Source organism: Pinus tabuliformis, chromosome 8 (assembly GCF_031772625.1).
Source record: "Pinus tabuliformis cultivar Carrire ecotype Pingquan chromosome 8, CPIR1, whole genome shotgun sequence".
Taxonomy (NCBI): domain Eukaryota; kingdom Viridiplantae; phylum Streptophyta; class Pinopsida; order Pinales; family Pinaceae; genus Pinus; species Pinus tabuliformis.
In genome coordinates, this window is record NC_142294.1 from 1,718,022,813 (window position 1) to 1,718,045,167 (window position 22,355).

The 22,355-nt window shown below is 40.1% G+C and overlaps 1 protein-coding gene across 1 annotated transcript in view; it reads left to right on the forward strand.

Moving 5' to 3' along the window:
- The window catches only part of LOC149242919 (chloroplast envelope quinone oxidoreductase homolog), a 101,626-nt gene that overhangs the window by 29,458 nt on the left and 49,813 nt on the right, over positions 1-22,355 (forward strand). Inside the window, exon 2 of the mRNA XM_089374386.1 lies at positions 5,587-5,728. Within this exon, the coding sequence (XP_089230512.1) occupies positions 5,587-5,728 (142 nt within the window). The remainder of the gene's footprint in view (positions 1-5,586; positions 5,729-22,355) is intronic.

A 22,355-nucleotide genomic window follows, 5' to 3' on the forward strand; every position in this document is an offset into this window, starting at 1 on the left:
GAAGGTGAGGTAATAGCTACCAAATCTAGTCCTTGCATTCTTCAACAACTCCAATCTTGAATCACTGCGGAAAAGGCCATGGGTATTGCTATGATTTGTAATAAATTTTATCATTTGTTTGCCTTTCTTGTACAAATCACCAATCCATTTGTATTGTTCATTTTTGTTCTTAATAACATCGTGCATCAAAAGGTTCAATGTGTGAACCAAACATGCAGACCAAAATATGTTAGGGTATTTATCCTCAATAATTGCTCCCGCTGAATTACAATTAGGAGCATTATCAGTGATGACTTGGATGACATTGTATGGCCCCAATACGGTCAATTGTTTCAAGTAATGCTTTTGTAATGTTGATGCCGGTCTTGAACTTCTCTGAGTAATCATATGCATTTAGAAAGATGGCACCACTAACAGACACAGCAAGAACACTTATCAATGGCTTGCCTTTTACATTTGTCCATCCATCAGATACAATGGACACCCCATGGTCAGTCCAAGAACTTGTCATTCTATTCAAAGAATGTGATATTTTTGCTTCTTCATGATCAAGTCCAACGGTTCTTGCCTTGTCATACCCAGGGCTCTTGTATCCTTTAGGAGCATCATTTATGGCAGAAACCATTTCGTGCCAATAAGGTGAGCGAAGAACATTGAATGGTATCCCACATGCATAGAGAAACCTGTAAACTTTTGAATCCACATCATTTCTACACCCTTCATCAAGGAAATTTGATATGGTTCTACGCCTTAAAGCTGATGACGCTATGCCTCCATAACCACTGCCTTGGGAGGATGCTGAAGGAGTTCTTTGTGCTTGTGATTGTGAGCTTGGTTCAAAGAAAACCCTTGATTTTTTAGATTTGTATTGGGCTTCCTCCTCTTCCCGTATGTATTTGGCTCTATCTGCTGCTAACACACCTGCACAAGTTTTGATTCCTATTTGTTTATCTCCAGCCCATGGCCTTTTCCCGCAGAGGTGTTTTCTAGCACAGGTGTATGAACCTGTGTAATTATTGTTGCAATAGGGGCAATGAAATTTAGTGGTTCCACCCCCTTTTCCTACTTCAGGCCTGTTAACATATTTCCACAATGGGATTTGGTCTTGTTTAGTTTTTTCAGCTGTTGAATCACGTTCACCCTCCTCCAGCTCCTCCTCACTGGGTTTTTCATCAAATCCACTTTGTCCCCCTTCTTCATCCCGTTCTTCATTTTGAACCCTCCTTTTTCTACTCTCCAGCACCATAATAACCAGAAAAGGAACCAAGAAGAAGAAAATGCCAAGAAATATAACCATGATGTTTGAAATTTGTAGTTTTGAATCTGCAAAATTTAATAAAATGGAATGGGAATGGGAATGAGAAAAATGTATTTATTAATTTTATTTATTTAGATTCTAGAAATTAGGAGTAAATTACTAAGTTACTAACCTACCTCAAATCCAAGACTCCTTGCTCCTTGCTCCTCGGCGCTCCTCCTCGCTCCTTGGCTCTCCTTGGCTCTCTCAAGTCACAATGACTTATAAAAAGCCCTCCTTCCCTTTATATAACAAAACATTTCTTAAATTTTTTATTTTTATTTTTATTTTTATTTTATTTTATTTATTTATTATTATTTTTTTTATCGCGCAGATTTTTTTTCCCGCCGGATTCACTCCTAGCCGTAGCGTGCATCGCTCCGGGAGCGAAAAATAAAGCCAGGGAGCGATCGGGAACGATCGCTCCGTGATTGCTCCCGGGCTTTACTTTTCGCTCTCGGAGAGACGGGAGCGACGTTCCCGAATTTTTTTCCGAAAGGTGCTCCTGACCCACTCTCGAGCTGCTCCTGCTCGGAGTGCAGATTGGGAGCGGGATCGGGGGGGGGGGGGTGCTCCCTCGCAACACCGAACTCCAGTGTTGATTGGAGAAAGGACAAGAAGAACTCTTAGTTAACTTGTCAATCAGAACTCGAGTTCTAAATTTGAAATGGGCCTCGTATGTTTGAATTGGGCCTATAAAGAGGAGGACGAAGGCACAAAGGATTCATTGTTTTGTGCACAAAGGTTTGTGAGAAAAAGAAACTCACGATTTTATGAGAGGAGCCTTGATTGTGGAGAGCGCATGAATTGTTTCCTAAGAAATAGGAGGAACAAGTGCGAAAGGATTTAGGAGTTGGTTATGCACACAGAATAGGAGCTAGACTTGCGCTAGGAAATAGGAGCTCCTTGTGCACAAGGAAATAGGGCTCCAGTGCACAAGGATGGAGGATCATTCTTGAGGGGATCAAAGATCATATTATCCCTCATCTCCATGAGAAGAAGACAACATATTAGATGTTTAAAGCCATCTTAAATCTATATTAGGGTTTTAATGATGCCATGAAGCTTGCTATGAAGGAGAAGCTAAGAAGTATCGAGATGAGCAAAGGAGAGCCCATTATCACATATCTTTCAAAGTTCACTCAGATGCAAGATGAGCTAGGTGGAGTGGGCGTGACTATAATACATAGTGACTTTGTGAGTCTTGTGCATTTGGGACTTGATAAGTGTTGGTATCGTTTCCAGGATGCAGTAAGTGGCAGAGAGAATTTCCCAGTTGGGAAAGATTATGGATTGATTGCATTCGAAAAGAAATCCGAAGAGGGACAAGAGCTAGGAGAGAATCTCCAACAGAGGACGAGAACTTTGCCTTGACAGGCAAAGGTAGCAGAGCCAAGGGCAAGAAGGGCCAAGGAGAGGTCGAGTCCAGTCAGAAGGGCAAGAAGAAGAAGAAGGATCTAAGCAAGATCAAGTGCTTCCATTGCCATGAGTTCATGCACTATGCCACTAAGTGTCCTAATCGGAAGAAGGAGTCCAGTAAGGATCATGTGGCTGCAACAGTTGAGGTAGATGTGTTTTCTGCGTAGTTCAAGAAATATTTGTCATTGATAGCTTGCATGGAAAGCTCAACAAACAATAGTGTATGATATGTTGTTTCAAGAGCATCCCTCCACATGATCGAGAACAAGGAGTATTTTAGCCACCTGAAGGAGGACATGTAGTTTCATATTGAGCTAGGAGATGATGGCCAATAAGCAACTAGGGGAGTTGGTGCTGTTAGTTTTGAGAGGGAGTCAGGGAGTTCTCTCCATCTCAAAGATGTTTTCTATGTTCCAGGCCTGAAGAAAAACCTTATTTCAGTAGCTACCTTAAGTACAAGGGTTATGATGTCATCTTCAATAGAGGTAAGGCTTACCTCCAACACTTAGCTTCTGGATGTAAGAAACAAATAGGTGTAAGAAAGAAGAATCTGTATCTACTACAGGTTGAGATTTGCACAACCTTGAGTAGCAAGGCAAGAAGTGTGCAGAGTAGAGACATGCGGTTTGAGGAGAGAAAAGCTCTGAGGGAGTACTTAGAGTGAGAGAAGATTAGAGCTCCCAAGAAGGAGCCTCAACCAATATCACAATGTGAGTCTTGGTTAGTTGGCAAGTGGGTTGACCAATAAGATGATGAGGAGAAGAGACCAAGTCGAGTGGAGGCAGCCACTTTGTCAGTGGCTCCCAGTATAGGGAAAGTTCGATCCAGGTGGGTAGACACGTTGTTTGGGGGGATCAGGAGAGAGTTGGATCTCCCAGTACCACATTTAGGCAAAGTAAACAACCACCGAAATACACGGGGTACATGGGACTTATGATTGAGGTGATAGATTGGGATCATAAGAGCATGGTTGGAAGGAACATGTCTTCAGATCAGATCTCGCACCAGGGAGCATGAATGTCTTCTAGTTCAGAGGGAGCAACTACAGCAGTGGATAACGTGGTAGTGTTGGAGACAGATCCAGGTGGAAGAGGTTATTCGAGAAGTACCTTTCTTGCTAAGAGGGAGTGTTGAAAATGTAGCGAGCAAGGTCTTTTGGCTTGTGCCTTAACTAGTGAAGACCTAAAATTGTCCTCATGAGTTAGACTTCAATTAGGATGAGTTATTTCCAGTTTACTGGAATAATGATTAAGTTAGCATGCATAGAGTTGGAGCTTTAGTTAAATAGGAGTCTTCATCAGTTTGACTATAGAACGAGGTAGTGGTTACAGTTCAGTTAGAGTGAGTTAGTCTCCAGTGTTGATTGGAGAGAGAACGAGTTTAGAACTCTAGTGTTGATTGGAGAAAGAACGAGTTTAGAACTCCAGTGTTGATTGGAGAAAGGACCAAAAGAACTCTTAGTTAACTCGTCAGTCAAAACTTGAGTTCTAAATTTGAATTGGGCCTATAAAGAGGAGGACGAAGGCACAAGGAATTTATTGTTTTGTGCACAAAGGTTTGTGAGACAAAGCAGCTCACGAGTTTGTGAGAGGAGCCTTGATTGTGGAGAGCGGAGGAATTGTTTCTTAAGAAATAGGAGGAACAAGTGCGCAAGGATTTAGGAGTTGGTTGTGCTCAGAGAAGAGGAGATGGGGTCCTAAGAAATAGGAGGCTGAAGTGCACTAAGAAATAGGGCACAAGTGTGCTAGAAAATAGGACCTGAAGTGTGTAAGGAAATAAGAGAAGTGAGCAAGGATTTCGGGCTGCCAAGTGTGCAGGGAAGGAGGAGCAGGATTGAAGCAAGATAACCAAGTTTGCAGAGCCAGTCAAGGAGGCAGCAGAGAATTGGTTGCGAGCTAGAGGGACGAGATCAATTAGTGATCAAGGCAGGTTGACATCAACCATATCAGCTGATATTTGTGAGAGAAGCAGAATGCTTTCTCAAGAGAGACAGATTGTATTGTAATAGTTTCAGTTGCTCCAAGACAATCAATAAAAAAACCACATCAAGGGAGCAGGTTTTCCTTGTTGGGGTTCCTGAGAAAAATAAGTGTGTCAATTGTGTGATGTGTTTTTATCTGTGTTTTTATTCCGCTGCTTATCAATAGTTAAGAGACTATATCTTGTTGAAAGTAAACTAGATTTCAGTTTTCAGATATTCATCTAAGTAGTTGCAGAGTTTCATGGAAATTTAACATTTAACAAGTGCTAACCTTCCTTTCCTAGATAACCATCTGTTGCATCAGTGGTCTATTATTTTCTCCACCGTTGTTATCAACAATTTCCAGTACACATGCAACCACTTATGCTTAACTACTAAAGAGTAAGATTCTTAGTCTTGAAGTGTGTGAATGGATGCCTGTAAAACAAATGCTTGCTAACATGTCATTGAATTGCATCTTCTAGTTGAAGGGTGGTGCAATGGGAGATTTTCATTTCGAATGATTGTTTAATGTTAATCACATAACACAAAATTCACTTATAAATATATCATGATATTCTAAGGTTCTTTAATTACTATAAATGTACAAAATTTTCAGCAGATTTTCATAAAACCTCTGCAGTGTGCAAAACCATTTGGCATTTTTCTCTATGGTTGTTGCGCTAACTTGATAATGGATACAAACAAGTGGCTAGTAGATTTCATGCATGGTTTTGCATTAGTCTATACCATATGCTAGCTACTATAATCGTTCTTCATGTATTTATTTATGAAATTTTTAATTCTTCAATTGCTACAGCAACTAGTGCATTTTTCTTTCTATATTGATAGAGCAATGTTGATGGTTATATCAATGATTTATCACCTGTTCTGATTTTTCACATTTCAGTATGTGGATGCTCCAATCCCCACTCCAAAGAAAGGTGATCTGTTGATAAAGTTGGAGGCAACTGGTCTGAATCCAGTAGATTGGAAAATACAAAAGGGAGAGCTTCGTCCTCTCGTTCCATCAAAATTTCCTTTTATCCCTGGTAAGTCATTTACCACTATTTTTAAGTTTAGGATATTGCTGTGTAACAATTTATTACACGAAGCAGACTACTGTGTGATATTTAACCTCTTTCAATGAACTTTCATTCTGTCCTTGGTCAGTGAATAATTGTTGGAAATTGACAAATATTCAATTTAGTATTTGTTGTTTGTTTTCCATGTATCATTTTACTCATAATATTTGTATCTAGTTTGGGGTATTGTTTAATGTGTATTATCTTGTTTACCAACTCTTAGTTCCTTGATGTTGTTGTGGCTAATTAGCTTAACTAGACAACATCTGGAAGTGGACCCATTTTTTTCTGTTATTTGTCTATAGTAACTACTTAGGGGGCTTGACTAGGCAAATTGCTGGATATGTTAGAGATAATGTTATGTAACTGTTAGAAAAGATAGATTCTTGAAACTTACGTAAGCTAGTACTTCGATATGATTTTACCGGTTTCGCTATGCAATAACTATTGATAAAATTTGCTCAAGGAATGTTTTGTTTCTTCAGGTAAATATAGAGTGCATTTCAATCCATAAAACAACACACAAGATTGTAGAGAATAATAGCTGTATTAATATCTAGTAATGATGCAGCACAATAGGCTAGCTCAAGGTGAGTTGCTCATGTTGATACACAAACCGTTCTCCGAAGTTATCCAACCCCTGCAATATCATTTATGGTATAATAGTGCTATAAGCTTGTTATCATTGTTTAACTACTTAATATCAGCATTAATATAATTGTCACATCTTGATCATTTCACTAACATTAATAATAATATAAAATGGTCATACATAATAATATAAATGTTCACGTGTTAGCAATAGATGTTGGATCTCATTATTTGCTCCTATAATACTTTGTACAAATGGGAGCTCCTACTAAAGCTCTTGATATTTAATCTTCTTGTCTTTGTCTTCAAGGTCATTATCTACCAACACTCAAGCTTGATGATTGTCATATGATATATCGACTCCCTAGATGAAATTTGCAACTGCAATCCTTGACCGTTGATCAAAACATGAGTGCCACTTGTTTCAATACATCCTCTTGACCTCCATGTAGAGATTATGGAGGAATTTTAACCATTGACCAAACTCCTATGTTGGTATGCTTACCAACCGTGCATAAGCACTTGCAGTCAATTCCATAAGCTAATAAACTATTTCACATGAACAACACCAATTTTCCATGAGCAACTGTATCTTACAATTTGAAAGATTCTCAAGTAGTGTGGTCATACCTGGAATGGATGGGTAATCAACCTCCGATTAGGTTCAAGATTAACAAGGCATTCCTTCTTTATGTACCATTATATTTTGGTTTCCAGTTGCTTTTATAGTTTTTGAGTATTTCCTTCAAAAGATTGATTTTTTTACTATTTTTATCTCCTTCAAAAGTCTCCGTTTGTTTTTTTGTTGTTTTCTTATCTTTCATTTTGCCATAGTTTCTTTACCGGTTTATTTGTTTTTAGATTCATCTTCAAGGTAGTGGATGAATATTGAAAGTTATCTTGTGGACAAGACTAGTCAAGCGATGAAGATATTTTCTGTGGTACTCAAGAAGGATGCAGTGGCATCTAGATACTATATAAAGACACAGTTATTCATAGTGAATAAGGAAAGATGTCTAGAGTTATACTTCCAATAAAAAATTGGTATTTTTCCCTTTTATACTATGTTGCAAGAAATGCCACTTCAGGTGCTATATTAGGTGTGTTTTCATACGGAGATGCAGAAACGTGTGATGTGGTCTTAAATGTATCTCCAACTATATGTACATGTCCCTTGTATAGGAAAAACATTACATATGGCAGGAAATGCGTTTCCGAGCTGTACCAATATTTGTATGATGTGTTTTCAACACTAAATATGCCTATTTGACTTGGTTTGACCAAAAATGGCAGGAATTAATTTTAATATTTGAGAGTAATTCCAACCTCATCAGACTTCATATGGGGGATGTTGACAAATCTAGGGCATAGCAATTAAGTGATTTTTCTTCTATTAGTAACTGCCTGTGAGTGCTTTTTACTTCTTTAGATTAGGATCTTCTTTTACTTAGGTTATTAGTGTTTTTCTTCATCAAACAGCTACCAATGCATAAACCATAAAGAGACGAGACACAGAATATAGGGTATCAGCCAGGGCCAAAACCTCTTCCACTTGTGAGGAAAACCCAAACAAATTCTTCTTCTTATAGAGGTTCCAAGCGATGAATATCAAGACCAAGACCCTTGACCTATTTGCCACTCCAAGACTAAGACACAAGTTACCTTAGTCAACGATAGTCAACTTTCTGCTCCTTCCCTTTTCTCGGCTCCTCTTCCACTTCGAGCTCCTTCTGCTTCAAACTTTCGGCCTCCTTGAATTAGGTCTGCAATCCTAACTTAGAAATCCTAGCTTATGCACAAGACCTTATCTTATGCCTTAACTTTCATCGCTTTGGATAGGGTCTTTTTCTAGCTTGTCTTGGCCTCCCTTCTTGACTTGATCTTCTTCCAACTCTACTACCCAAGGGGAATGCTACACTTCTTGGCTTCTTTTGCTGCAACTAAGCTCTTGCTGCCTCACACGTTTAGAGGATATATATTATAAACCCAAAAACAGACCAGAAAAGAACTCGGATTATACTCTTCTCTCCTTCGCTTGATAATAAGCTTCCTCACTGTACTTCACACCTTTTTGCTTCAGACTTGATGATGACCAAAAATATGTGTCAGAAATGATGCCGGGCAACTCTATTTGTCGTTGATTCCCTGTCAAAATAAGTCGACTTGTTGGAGGGTAAGCCAACGTGTCATTTGGAGGAGATCATTTATTCTATTTTGTAGCCGACATGAAGGAGATGTCTTGTGCTTGTCTTGGATGGCTTTTTATACCTATTAAATGACTCATACAAAATGTAACATGCCCAAGAAGGGTCCTTCTTACATGACAGACTCAAATTGACTTTTATGACTAGATGACAATGGGAGCCATTACTAAAAATAAAATTCCTTGCTCATGAAACCCATGAGATAAGCATTACAATAATATTTTTATTTTTCTTCTTTTCATCAATTACATAAAATCACAATTCCACATGTCATTATGAAGACTGAACCTAGTTACATTTTTCAACAAGGGAAGTAAGATGTCCTATCCCAAAATTTAGTGGACTTAACAGTTTTCAGAATTTCAGGATTGGTAGGGTTGCAAGTTGCAACATTCATTGGATTCTATCATGTGAGGTATGGAATTGACATTTAATCAAGAGGACCAAGCCTTTTATGCACCCCAATGTTGGTGGTGTTGATTGTTGAACTCCTCTATCATGGCCTTAGCAAAAATGTACCCTTCACTCAAACTGAAAACATTGATTAGGCATGTTAAGTTTTTTCTATCATATTTTAAGGCTTGGATTAAGCAGTTTCATCAAAGTTGGGTGGTGTTGATTGATGTTGCTAGAGGATTGAGGTAGCAGCAAAGCCTAGATGAGAGGCAAAGGGTGAAACTAATGATGTGGATCATAATATAAGTGATGGTGGAACATTGCTTGTCATTTAAATGTTCTTTCTCTTTTATTGATATTCATATTGCTTTTTTTCGAAGTTTTGGTATAATGTGCTATTTATAAAATGTGTTTTCTTGTTTCCATATTTTTTGGGGGTCACATTTCTAGTATGTTTATGTTTGGAAAACTCATACCCGTTTCCCCATATTGTGCAACTTAGGAAAGTATATATATATATATATATATATATACACCAATTTTGCACGACTCGTACTCGTATAAGACTTGTCACAACATTGACTCGTCGACTCGTATAAGACTCGGAACGACTCTTATAAGAATCATATAAGACTTGTCAAAATACAAAAAAAAACTTAAAATATGGTAAATTTTAATCACAAAATGGAACTAATGACAATTCCAATCCTTATAAGTTATAAAAACCACAATATATGCAATAATTCATAACACCATTTCATATCTATAAAAGTACAACATAACATATTCGATTTTTGTAAGCAAAACATTTAGATACTGAATAAGAAAAGGACTCATGATTCCATAATTAAAATAAAAAATGTTAGCAAGTTCAAAATTTAAATACATATGTCATAAATGATAAATAGTTGTCTCATAACAATCTTGAGTCTCATCACTCATGGACGGCCACGCCTATAATAAGCCCTTGTGGAGCTAGTGGTAACATCAGAAGGCTGAAGCAACTGTGAGGCAGGGGTATTTGGAGTCTCCATTTGAGATGGCAAACTAGAGAGATTCTCAGTCTCTTCATCAAGCCAACTCAAGTCAGGGGCCTCCTCCTCCACAACCCAATCAGACTCTAAATCAATAGTATCCAATAAAATTGGATCTGTATCCTTTGGTTGCACTTGTTTTGTGATCATTCGAAGGTTGTAGTAGATGAAATCCAACTTCTCTAATCTCTCATGCTCCAACCTGTTTCTCTTTTTGCTATGGATGTGCTCAAACACTGTCCAATTGCGCTCACAAGAAGAAGCACTGCAGGGTTGACTTAGAACTATGATGGTGAATTCTTGTAATTGTGGTGCCTCAGTGCCACAATCTATCCACCAATGAGCTGTAAAAAATAACAACAAAGATTATAAAAGAGAACTAGCAAAATTACAAGCTAAGTTCTAACAATTTGCACTTATAAGGCATTTTCTTGTCCTTGAGACGTTGGCTTGAGATGAATCCAAACATGCCAGATGCTTACTTGTACATATCTCATTGTATGTTGATTTTGTCTTGAATATCTTTATTCAGGAACATATTCTCAATGCATATCATGCCACCTCTCATCACCTTGGGATCTGTTTGAATGCTAGACCCCTCATTATAGAATAAGCTCGGATTGAGATATGCTCCCACTCCATGCAATGGTGAATGTAGTTGCCTGTCCCACCTGGAATCAATAATTTTCCATATAGGGAGATATTTAGATTCATTTCCCTTATATAAGGTCTTGATGACCTCTTTGGCCCTGTCCATGCCCTCATAAATATATCCCATTGCAAGTTTCTCTCCATCCACCAAGCTCAAGACTTTCACAAGGGGTTCATTGTAGTTGACAATCTCAATGACTTTGTCCCACAAACTATCACCAAAGACAAATGCTTTCATAGACAATGCCTCTGGTTTTGTGCTATCTTTCCAAAATACCCATTGTTGGCTACAAAACATTCTTTTCAAAGCTTGGTACTCATACAAAAGGCTTTGGAGGGAAAGAAAGTTTGTAGCAAATCGTGTGACAGCTGGGCGACTAAGCTCACCCTGTGTGAATTCCGTCATAAGGTTCAACACCCAAGCATGAATATAAATATACATGTTAATTTTCAGCATTCTTGCACAACATCTTGCACCCTCTCCAACTTCCCAATGTCCTCTAGCATCATGTCTATGCAATGGGCAGCACATGGAGTCCAAAAAATGGTGGGATATTTGGCACAAAGCAACCTTCCAGCTGCCACATAATTTGCTGCATTGTTCGTGATTACTTGGACAACATTTGCAACCCCAACTTCTTCCACCACATCAACCAACAATGAAAAAATCAAATGTGCATCTTTTACATTTGCAGACGTGTCAATGGATTTTAGGAACATGGTTCCTTTAGGGCAAGCTACAACAAAATTTATTATTGTTCTACCCCTCTGATCTGTCCACCCATCAGACATAATTGTACAACCTGTAAATTTCCATGAGCTTTTAATGTTTTCCAATTGTTCCTTGACACACTCAAGCTCGTCATCTAGCTCTTTCCCCCTAAGTGCATTATAAGATGGGGCTTTGTATCCAGGGCCAACACTTGCAATGGCATCCACCATGGGCTAATAAAAATAAGACTTTGCATAGTTGAATGAAACACTGTTATGGTACCAAAGCCTCCTCACTGCCATATTTGCCTCCTTCCTCTTTTTTTCATTAAAACTCTCCAAGGTTGGTTGAGATCCTGGAGTTGTACGAGGACTGAAGAAAGAAGAGGCTATACTCTTCTTTTACCAATACCTAGACTTTGACACTGTGTTTCACTCTGAGATGAAGATCTACCTATACCAACAATCTCATCCTTCCTTCTTGTCCTCTTAGAAATTTCTTCTTTAATGGTTTCCAAAGTAGCTGCCATTTTGGTAGTGACGCAACTTTGACAACATCCCACACCATTCCTAGGAATTCTGGCTAGGTGGTATTTCAGTCTGTTTATGCCTGCATGCATTGTGGCATTGCAATAATTGAACTTGATATGGTGGTCATTATCGACAATGGTTCATTGACCATGTGCCCATGCTGGATCACGGGACTGTCTAGAACCCTTTGGTGGCATGGTGTTTTTTTTTTAATTTTTTTTTGGTTATGATTTTTTTTTAAATTGCAAATTTTTTTGGCCCTGCGCTGAGTTTCTCAGCCACAGGCAACCCCAAACATAAAAAAAATTAGAAAAAAAACAAACAAAATTGAATACATGGAAAGCATTCAAACAAGGTTCATGAAGCCTACCTGAAGCTAAGTCTGATTCAATGAAGTCTCCTTTAGCCTCCTCTAGCCTCCTCTAAGAGCTCCTTCAACCTCCTCTAAGAGCTCCTTCAACCTCCTTTAGCTTCACTGCCCAACACTCATACAAGTTAGGCAAGCTGCCAAACACTCAAATGACAAGTGAATGAGAAATGGAAGGGAGGGAGGTTCTTATAAAGCATTTTTTTCCCTCCAATTTCCTTTTCCTCCACCTCATTTCCAAAAAAGAAAAAAAAAATCAAAATTTTGAACAGTTTGTGGGTTTTGAGGCTCGAAGGGTCCGATGCGGGTCTAATAGGCTATCCACGGGTTCTATACTGGTAGTCGGGTTTCATGCTAAACATGCCAGGTCTGGGTCTTAACTGCGGGTTCTATGCGGGTCATGCTTCAATGATATACACTTTCCTAAGTATGCACACACACACGAACTCCAGTGCCAAACTTGTTGCCTGCAAATTTGGGCAAAGCTTCTAGCCATTTGGAACATTTGTACCCTTGTTTCCAATGCCCCCACGTTCTGAAAACTAGTGCAACAAGTTTGGACATTAATAGAATTATCTTATATAATATTTCCAACACATTTTCATTTCAGAAACTTATAGCTGTTTTTCCCCATATTGTGCAACTTAAGAATGTAATCATATGTTATGATTTTATATAATTTAAATAATATGACTACCACTCCCAAACTTGTTGTTTGTTGTAAATTTAGACAAAGCTTCTACCCATTCTGGACATCTGTATCCTTGTTTCCAATGTCCTTGCATTTTGGAAACTTGTGCAACAAGATTGGACATTAATGGAAATATGATATATCTAATCTTATATGTAATCTAGAACTTTTGTCTCAGTGACTATGACTTTTGTAGTTTCTTTTTCTTTCAATTGTGAGTCAAACTAAGAAACTTGGCGATTGCACTCTTTTAAAATGAGCACCAATGGATTCCTTGTTTTTGTTTGGCTCATGTCTTTTGAGTCATATTCAACTTTGTCTCAACTAGAATTGGTTGCCCCATATCAAGTGAAAGATAGTTCGACTAGACAATCTACATGCCTGCGAGTTGGTGATATCTCAGCCCCTAACTCGCGTCGTCCATTGCCAAATTGTTCAAATTGGCAACTAGGGCCAAACTCCATGTAGGTCATCTTGTTTATGGCAGCTGATATTTTTCTTGGATTCCTCTCATCAAGAGGTGTAGGATTGATCTAACGATCATCCGATTCCGACATGTGTTTATGGAGATATGAATTTATTTGTAATACTTGACAATTTGTCAAGGTCGGTCAGCAAGATAAAGTGTGTGGCACACCCCCAGCTTAACCTCAACGATTCATATAAAAGAAAGATACTTTGTGGCATTATTTCTTCATCTCAACACTCATCTTCTCTCTCCTTATCTTATTGGGCCAGTGTAGGAGCTGTCTCTCTCACATGTGCAAGAAGAAGGACAAAATTTTCTGTTTAGGGCAGCGTTGACTATTTCTAGGGTAGTGTTGACTTTCTGGGCAACGTTGACTATTTATGGGGCAACGTTGACTTTCTGGGTTGCGTTGACCAAGGTGTAGGGCTGCTGTGAATGCGTTGACCAAGTGTTGACTTGTGCATTGCTGTTTGGGTGTTGCGTTGACCAAATCGTTGACTGGTTAGGGCTGACCACAGGTTACTGATTTATTGGCTGTTGTTTTGACCATTGACTGAGCACTGTTTTGGGCTGCTGATGTTTACTGTTGAAGACTGAGTTCTTCAAGATTGACTAGAGGTCAAATCAAAGCTGTTTGACTAGCTTTGACTTTGCTGGTTGCTGATATATTATTTCTGATATAAAATATCAGATTTGTGATATTGTACTATCTCTCTCTCTTTGCTGAATTATTGAAGAATATAGAAGAATTGATCAAAGGGTTTCCCCACATTGGGGTTTGTCCCTGGCTAGCCGCCACATCTAGTGTCTCTTGTCTTGGCTTGTCTTCTATCGATTTATTTACGTTCTATCAACGTTTTACTTTATGTTAATGTGATTGCTAAACTGTGAAATTGAGATTGGGCTAATAAGAAGAAATTGAAGTAAATTGCTCTAAGCATAGAACATACCGTAATTTAACATGGTATCAGAGCTGAGGTGAAGACAAAGGCCAAGCAAGAGCAAGAGCAAGAGCGATCACCGAAAACTGTTGGGAAAAGTCTTAAGACTTCATGGGTTCCTCATCACACTTCCTCGCCGAAGACAAGCTCCGTGAGACGTCTGACTATAACGGATGGAAGATGTCTCCCGATCTGACATTGGAAGAGTAGGAAGTGTTGGACAATGTGAGAGGCAGAATTACAGAGCCTCCATCAAATGCACCGGCTGCTACAAGGAACAAGTACACTAAGGGTGAAGTCAAAGCGAAGAAGATCATCCGGGACTCTATTGACAAGCGCCTGGCGGCCTTCGTTTCCGAGCGGAACACCTCCAAGGAAATCTATGCTAGACTAGTAAGCTTGTTTAAAGTTAGTGATGCAAATCAAGTTTTGTTCCTCAAAAATAAGCTGAAGGAAATTAAGAAGGGCAAAGATGAGGATATGCAATCCGACTTCTTAAGGATCATCGAGATCAAGAATGACCTCCTATCGATTGGAGAAGTCATTCTTGACAGGGAACTGACTATCACAACTCTTGGAGGGCTCCCATCTGAATGGTATGTATTAGAACCACTCTTCTCAACAATAATATAATTCTGGGATTTGAGGAATTGATGGCGAGATGCATTCAGGAAGAGACAAGGATGGAAGAGTAGGAAATGCTTTCATTTAAAGGTAAACCCACTGCTTTCTCCTCTCATGCTAAAAGGAGAAATAATTCCGGGTCTAAATCCAAGGAAAGGCCAGACCAAAAGGTGGAAGGAAGGGAAGATGTTTCGATTGCAATGAATTTGGCCACTATGCGAGGGAGTGTCCAAATAGGAAGGACACATCTCATGACGATGATCAAAATCATTCCCAGGGCAATTCCAACCATAATCAAAGAAATGGCAGGTTCAATGGCAAAGGAAAGAGGAATGCCGGAAATCAAGGAAGTGGTCAACCCTCCAAGAAGGCAAGGAACTCCAGGTATGAATCTAATGTTGTTAACAATAAGCAAGATGAATATTATCTGATATCGACCCTCTCTACTACTTCCCCTCCGGACTCGTTGGGCAATTGGCTTATTGATAGTGGTGCCTCAAGGCATTTCACTGGCTACAAGGAAGCTCTCTCTAATCTGATAGAAAAGGAGACCAACTTGGAGATTATTCTTGGAGATAACTCCACCTATCGCGTAAAGGGTGTAGGGATTGTTACTCTTCAATTAAACAATTCATTTGCAAGAAGTCCTATATGTACCTGATCTCAAGAAGAACCTGGTGTCCATTTCGGCAATGGAAGATAAAGGCTACAAGGTGGCCTTCATTGGTGGCAAGGTATGTGTGTGGAAAAAGAATTTTAAAGATGCTTTCACTCTTGGGTTTCGAGTTGGCTCTCTATATCAAGTTGGAGGAAGTCCGTTGCGAGTCATGTCTTGCAACACATCTTTTCAGTCCAAACTATGGCACCAGAGGTTTGCCCACCTTCATTATAAGGCTCTACCCGATGTGAGACAAATGGTGACAGGGATGCCTGAGTTCAAAATAGAGCATGAAGGTGTATGTTCGGGATGTGCCGAAGGAAAGCTCAAAAGGGGACCATTCCCCTCAAGCCATAATGGACAGACCTCCGATATTTTGCAGTTGGTTCACTCCGACATATCTGGTATGATGCCCGTGAACTCTTTAGGAGGTTATTTATGTTATCTCACTTTTACAGATGACTATTCTTGCAAGACGTGTATATACTTATTGAAAAAGAAGGATGAAGTGTTCTCCTGGTTCCGTCACTTCAAAGCCTTGATCGAGAATCAAACCAAGAAGAAGATCAAGATCTTAAGGATTGATAATGGGACCGAGTATGAATTCAATGAGTTCCATGACTTTTTCAAAGAGGCTGGCATTAAGAGGGAGACCACAACGCCATACACTCCTGAGCGAAATGATGTGGTGGAAAGGAAGAATTGTACGATTGTGGAAGCAGTTTGTGCTATGCTCCATGATCAAAGGCTTCCGAAGTTTCTATGGGCCGAAGCTGCGAATAACGCCGTATATGTTCAAAACTGATGCCCTCGTCAAGCATTGGGTTCCAAGACTCCCGAAGAGATGTTCAATGGTAAGAAACCTGATGTCTCTCATTTTAGAATTTTTGGAAGTCCCGTATATTTTGATGTGTCGAAAGAGAAAAGAAGTAAATTGGGTGCATTTGGAAAGAAGGGAATCTTGGTGGGCTATAGCGAAAACTCTAAGGGCTATAGAATCTATGTGGCTGGTCAAAGGGAAGTCGAGATTAGTCATGATGTCACCTTTGATGAAGATATGGCTCTTAGCAAGGTTGACAATCTTCCTATTCTGAGGAAAACGAAAGAAGCTGACACTAGGAAACCAGATGAGAAGGAAGATGAGACGATGCTCGATGTAGAAGAACCTATGGATCCTATTGATCCCCCTCTGCAAGAGCCTTCCTCTTCTAGGAAGAGGCCCTCATGGCTTAGGGGGACACTTGGTGATGTCGAAGGACACATTGCACCTAGAGGGACTTTCCGTGAAAGTAAGAAGCCAACTAGGTATCAGGGATACTTGACCATTATGAGCACCATCATTTAGGATGAGCCTTCATCGTTCGAAGAAGTCGTGAAGCATCAGGTGTGGAAGGATGCTATGAATGAGGAATACAAGTCCATCATGAAGAATGATGTCTAGGATGTGGTCCCCAGACCTCAGGACAAATTAGTTGTCACCTCGGAGTGGCTTTACAAAATAAAGCATGGAGCTGTTGGGAATGTTGAAAAGTATAAGGCTCGCTTTGTTGCTCGAGGCTTCTCTCAAAGGGAAGGTATAGACTATGATGAGATATTTGCACCTGTTCTTCGATACACCACCATCTGCTCGATCATAGCCCTTGCTGCTTTGCAATGATGGAACCTACATCAGATGGATGTTAAGACTGCGTTCTTGCATGGTTCAATTAAAGAGGAAGTCTACGTGGAACAACCCGAGGGGTTTGAGATCCATAATCGAGAATCTCACGTATGTAGGTTGAAGAAAGCTCTCTATGGGCTGAAGCAGGCACCCCAAGCTTGGTATGAGAGGATCGATAGCTACTTGATGAAGCTAGGATTCACTAGGAGTGAGGCCGATCCAAACCTTTAAGGTTGAGGATGATAAGCCTCTCATACTGGTGTTGTATGTTGACGACCTCTTTTTGATAGGTGCAAACCCTCTCATTCACAAATTTAAGAGGGAGTTGGCCTCCGAATTTGAGATGAAGGACCTAGGACCGATGCACTATTTCCTAGGGCTGGAAGTCTAGCAGAAGCCAGGGGAGATTTTCCTATCACAAGGAAAATATGTGGTGAAGATATTGGAGAGATTCGGTATGGTGGACTGCAAGCCCGTGACTACCCTGATGGAGCTTAACTTCAAGAAGTTATGTGGTAGTGCTGTCGGACCCGCTTTTGGAAATGCTACTGAGTATCGTCAACTCATTGGAGCATTGATATTGCTGGTGAACTCCCGTCTGGATATATGTTTTGCAGTCAACACGTTGAGCCAATATATGGTTGAACCTCATCACTCACATTGGATTGGTGCCAAGAATCTTCTGAGATATCTTCGGGGCACAATCACTCATGGGTTGAGATACACTGCCGAAGATGTGAGGCTACATGGATATACCGATGCTGATTGGGCAGGCAGTGTGGTGGACCGAAAGAGCACTTCCGAGTGCCGTTTCTCTTTGGGATCTACCTCGATATCCTGGACGAGTAGGAAGCAGAAGTCGGTGGCATTGAGCATCGCTGAGGTAGAGTACATTGCTGCAAGTATGGCCTCTTGTGAGGCTGTCTGGTTGAGGAAGCTCTTCAGTGAGCTGTTTGGACATACATTGGATACTACTGTGATCCTTTGATAGAGTGGGATTCGTTTATCAGAGAATCCCGTATTTCATGATTGCTCCAATCATATTGATATCAGGTACCACTTTATCCGGGATATGGTACAACGATTAGCAATAAGGCTCCATCATATCGATACAGATGAGCAGGTCACCGACATTCCGACGAAGCCCCTGGGAAAGGTCAAATTCTTGACTTTTCGAGAATGACTAGGAGTCATTGAGAGACCCTCTTATGAGGGTCTTGTATGATGCATGCATTGAGCTCTCGGAGCTCCGAGGGGGCTTGTGGTACTTCTTGGAGCGACAAGCGACCATAGGGTGACTCACCCTCCCCTAGTGGTGCGTTGTGTACAGGGTGAATGGTTCAACGTTCCCCTGTGATACCTCGTGGCGACTTATGGGCAGGATGAGTGGTTCTCTTGTCGAGGCATCCTACCCATGCAGTCTGGGACTCATGAGAAGTACCTCTCATTTGACCAATGAGTAGGGAAATGAGGATAGGGACCATAGTAGTACCGATGGATGCATCGTGTATCTACCGTACTCCCTATGCTAGGATGAAGGAACTGACTTCGTGTCAGTAAGAGTGATATAACTCACTCTCTCTTGGAATTGATCTGGGATCAGTAAGAGTGGTATGACACACTCTCTGGGACTGACTTCGGGTCAGTAAGAGAGATATTGAGCACTCTCTTTTATCTGGGACTGACTTCGGGCAGTAGAGGATGGTATGATACATCCTCGATCATTTCTTCTTCTTCATAGTTCAGCAGAGCAGAGCAGAGCTGAGTAGTGTAGGGCAGTGCATTTGATGGAAGAGATAGTACCGACGGACAGATGGATTAGCAGATGGAGTTCTCCCTAGTTGAGAGGAAGTATTAAAATTGGCAACTGGGGCCAAACTCCATGTGGGTCGTCTTATTTATGGCAGTTGATATTTTTCTTGGATTCCTCTCATCAAGAGGTGTAGGATTGATCTAACGATCATCCGATTCCGACATGTATTTATGGAGATATGAATTTATTTGTAATACTTGACAATTTGTCAAGGTCGGCCAGCAAGATAAAGTGTGTGGCACACCCCCAGCTTAACCTCAACGATTCATATAAAAGAAAGATACTTTGTGGCATTATATCATCATCTCAACGCTCATATTCTCTCTCCTTATCTTATTGGGCCAGCGTAGGAGCAGTCTTTCTCACATGTGCAAGAAGAAGGACGAAATTTTCTGTTTAGGGTAGCGTTGACTGTTTCTAGGGCAGCGTTGACTTTTTGGGCAACGTTGACTGTTTATGGGGCAACGTTGACTTTCTGGGCTGCTTTGACCAAGGTGCAGGGCTGCTGGGAATGCGTTGACCTGCGCATCGCTGTTTGGGTGTTGTGTTGACGAAATTGTTGACTGGTTAAGGTTGACCGCAGGTTGCTGATTTATTGACTGTTGTTTTGACCATTGACTGAGGACTGTTTTGGGCTGCTGATGTTTGCTGTTGAAGATCGAGTTCTTCAAGGTTGACTAGAGGTCAAATCAAAGCTGTTTGACTAGCTTTGACTTTGTTGGTTGCTGATATATTATTGCTGATATAAAATATCAGATTTGTGATATTGTACTATCTCTCTCTCTGTGCTGAATTATTGAAGAATATAGAAGAATTGATCAAAGGGTTTCCCCACATTGGGGTTTGTCTTTGGCTAGCTGCCACATTTGGTGTCTCTTGTCTTGGCTTGTTTTCTGTCGATTTATTTATGTTCTATCAGCATTTTACTTTATGTTAATGTGATTGCTAAACTGTGAAATTGACATTGGGCTAATAAGAAGAAATTGAAGTAAATTTCTCTAAGCATATAACATACCATAATTTAACGCAACTCCATCCCTTGTGGGTTCTATTATCCACATTCATTACATGGTATGCACCTTTGAGGGAACTGTATTTGCATTGGTGTCAAGGTCTTAGAATGATGATACTAGTACTAGATGCTCTTAAGTTGGGAAGAGTCAACGTTAAATTGTCTGGCATGTGGGTTGTTTGACGCTTTTGGCACCCTCATGCAGCAATGGATATTTAAACCGGTCTTCCATAGGTTTTCTTGATTTGTTCTGTAATCTTTGGCTTTGACACCATCCTTTTCTTTCACGTCCTTGTCTACAGTGTTTGGTTTATTTAGTCTTACATGGATTCATGCCTTGCTCGATGAGGTAAACTTCCAGTCCCCCAAGTATACTTTGCAACAATGGAAGTTGCATAGGGCTTTCATCACTTAGTCTTGCCTATGTCCAGGGAAAACCTTAAGGAGCTAGACGCAAATGTGAAGGTCAAGCATGCTTATTGTGAGGATGGGGAGATCTTGTAGAAAGATGATTTTGTTCTTGATTTGGGTACTAGTCACACCATAGACACCAAATTCTACAAGACTTTGGAGCTATATTGGCATACCAAAATGTTTGTTGCTCATGCTCTCTATTGTCAAGAGGCAAAATGCTTTGAGCTTAACGCTCATTTGGAAAGCTAGAAAAACAAGGCATCTCCTTGTCATCCTTTGTTCTTGGCTCGCAGAGAAGCATGGTGGAGTCATCTTCTCGAATTCTGCAGGTGGCTTGTTAAAATTGGCAACTGGGGCCAAATTCCACCTTAGGATAGCTCATGTGATGGACATGATTATTGCATTGGATTCCTATTTTCGAGAGGTCCAATTGATATAAAGATCATCTCATTCTGACAAGCAAAAATGGAGTTTTGAGTTTATACTTTCTCATGCACAAATTGTCAAGCTCGGCCTCAGTCAAATGTAGGCTCATGAAGCCCAATGGATGTGTCTCCTCACCCTCAACGAAGTGCATAAATAGGAGTGACCTCTCTCTCATTTGGACATCATCTCAACACATCACATCATCTCTCTCCACTCTTGATTGGTTCGTACAGCTCAATGACAACATCTCTCTTCTTCGCATGTGTGGAAGGAGGCCGACTTTCTGGACTGTTTTGGAGGTCAAAAATTTTAGGGAACAGGGCAGCGTTAAACAATGTTGACTTGGACTGTTTGACCATGTGTTGACTTTGATTTGGAGGGAAAAATTCCGATTTCTGAAGGCCGCGTTGATTGGCACGATTTTGAAGGTGATTGGGATAGTTTGACTGGTTTGACTTCAGTGTTGACTCCAACTTTTGACTGCAGAAATTACGAGTGTTTGACAGGGTTGACCGAACTATTTTTGGGTTGACTTTGATGCACTGGGAAAGCCGAATTCTTCTGTTGTTGACCAAGCTACTTGGAGGATATTTTGAAGCTGCTTTGACCATCGTTGACTTTCTGGTTAGGGCTGCAGCTGATTGCTGATTTGATAGGACTGTTTGGTGCAAGTTAATTTGATATTTCTATTCTCTCTCTGCTGAACTATTGAAGAATAATAAGAAGATTTGATCAAAGGGTTTCCCCACATTGGGGTTTGTCCCTGAGATCTGCCATATCTTGTGTCCTCTTGTCTTGGGTTGTCTTCAACACTTGTTTTATGTTCTATTTGCATTTACTATCAATGTGTTTAAGCTAATGTGATTGCCACTGGATATAATTAGAAATTGTCGTTGGGCTACTAAAGAAACATTGAAGTAAATTGTGCTAAAGCATAAAACATACCATTGTTATCTAAAATTAACATGGTATCAGAGCTTAGGTGAAGACAAACCCCAAGCAAGAGTGAAGCAAAGCAATCACTAATAGAAGTTGTTGGACAAGGACTTGGAACTAGTTCCAATTACTACTACATTTTTCTTCAAATTCGAGGACAAGTTTAAGGACAAATCCGACTATCATGCATGGAAGATGACTCTAGATTTGACATTGGAAGAAAATGATACCATGGACTATGTCAAAGGAAGAATAGTAGAGCCTCCTTCAAATGTATCCGCAACTGCACAAAGTACAAGAAAGGTGAGGTTAAAGCTAAGAAAATTATTGTTGATTCTATTCACAAGCCTTTGGTTGCCTATATTTCTGATTTGGAAACATATAAGGAGATGTATGACAAGTTGGTTGGGATGTTCACAGTAAATAATGCAAATCAAGTTCTCTTTCTCAAGAACAAGTTGAAAG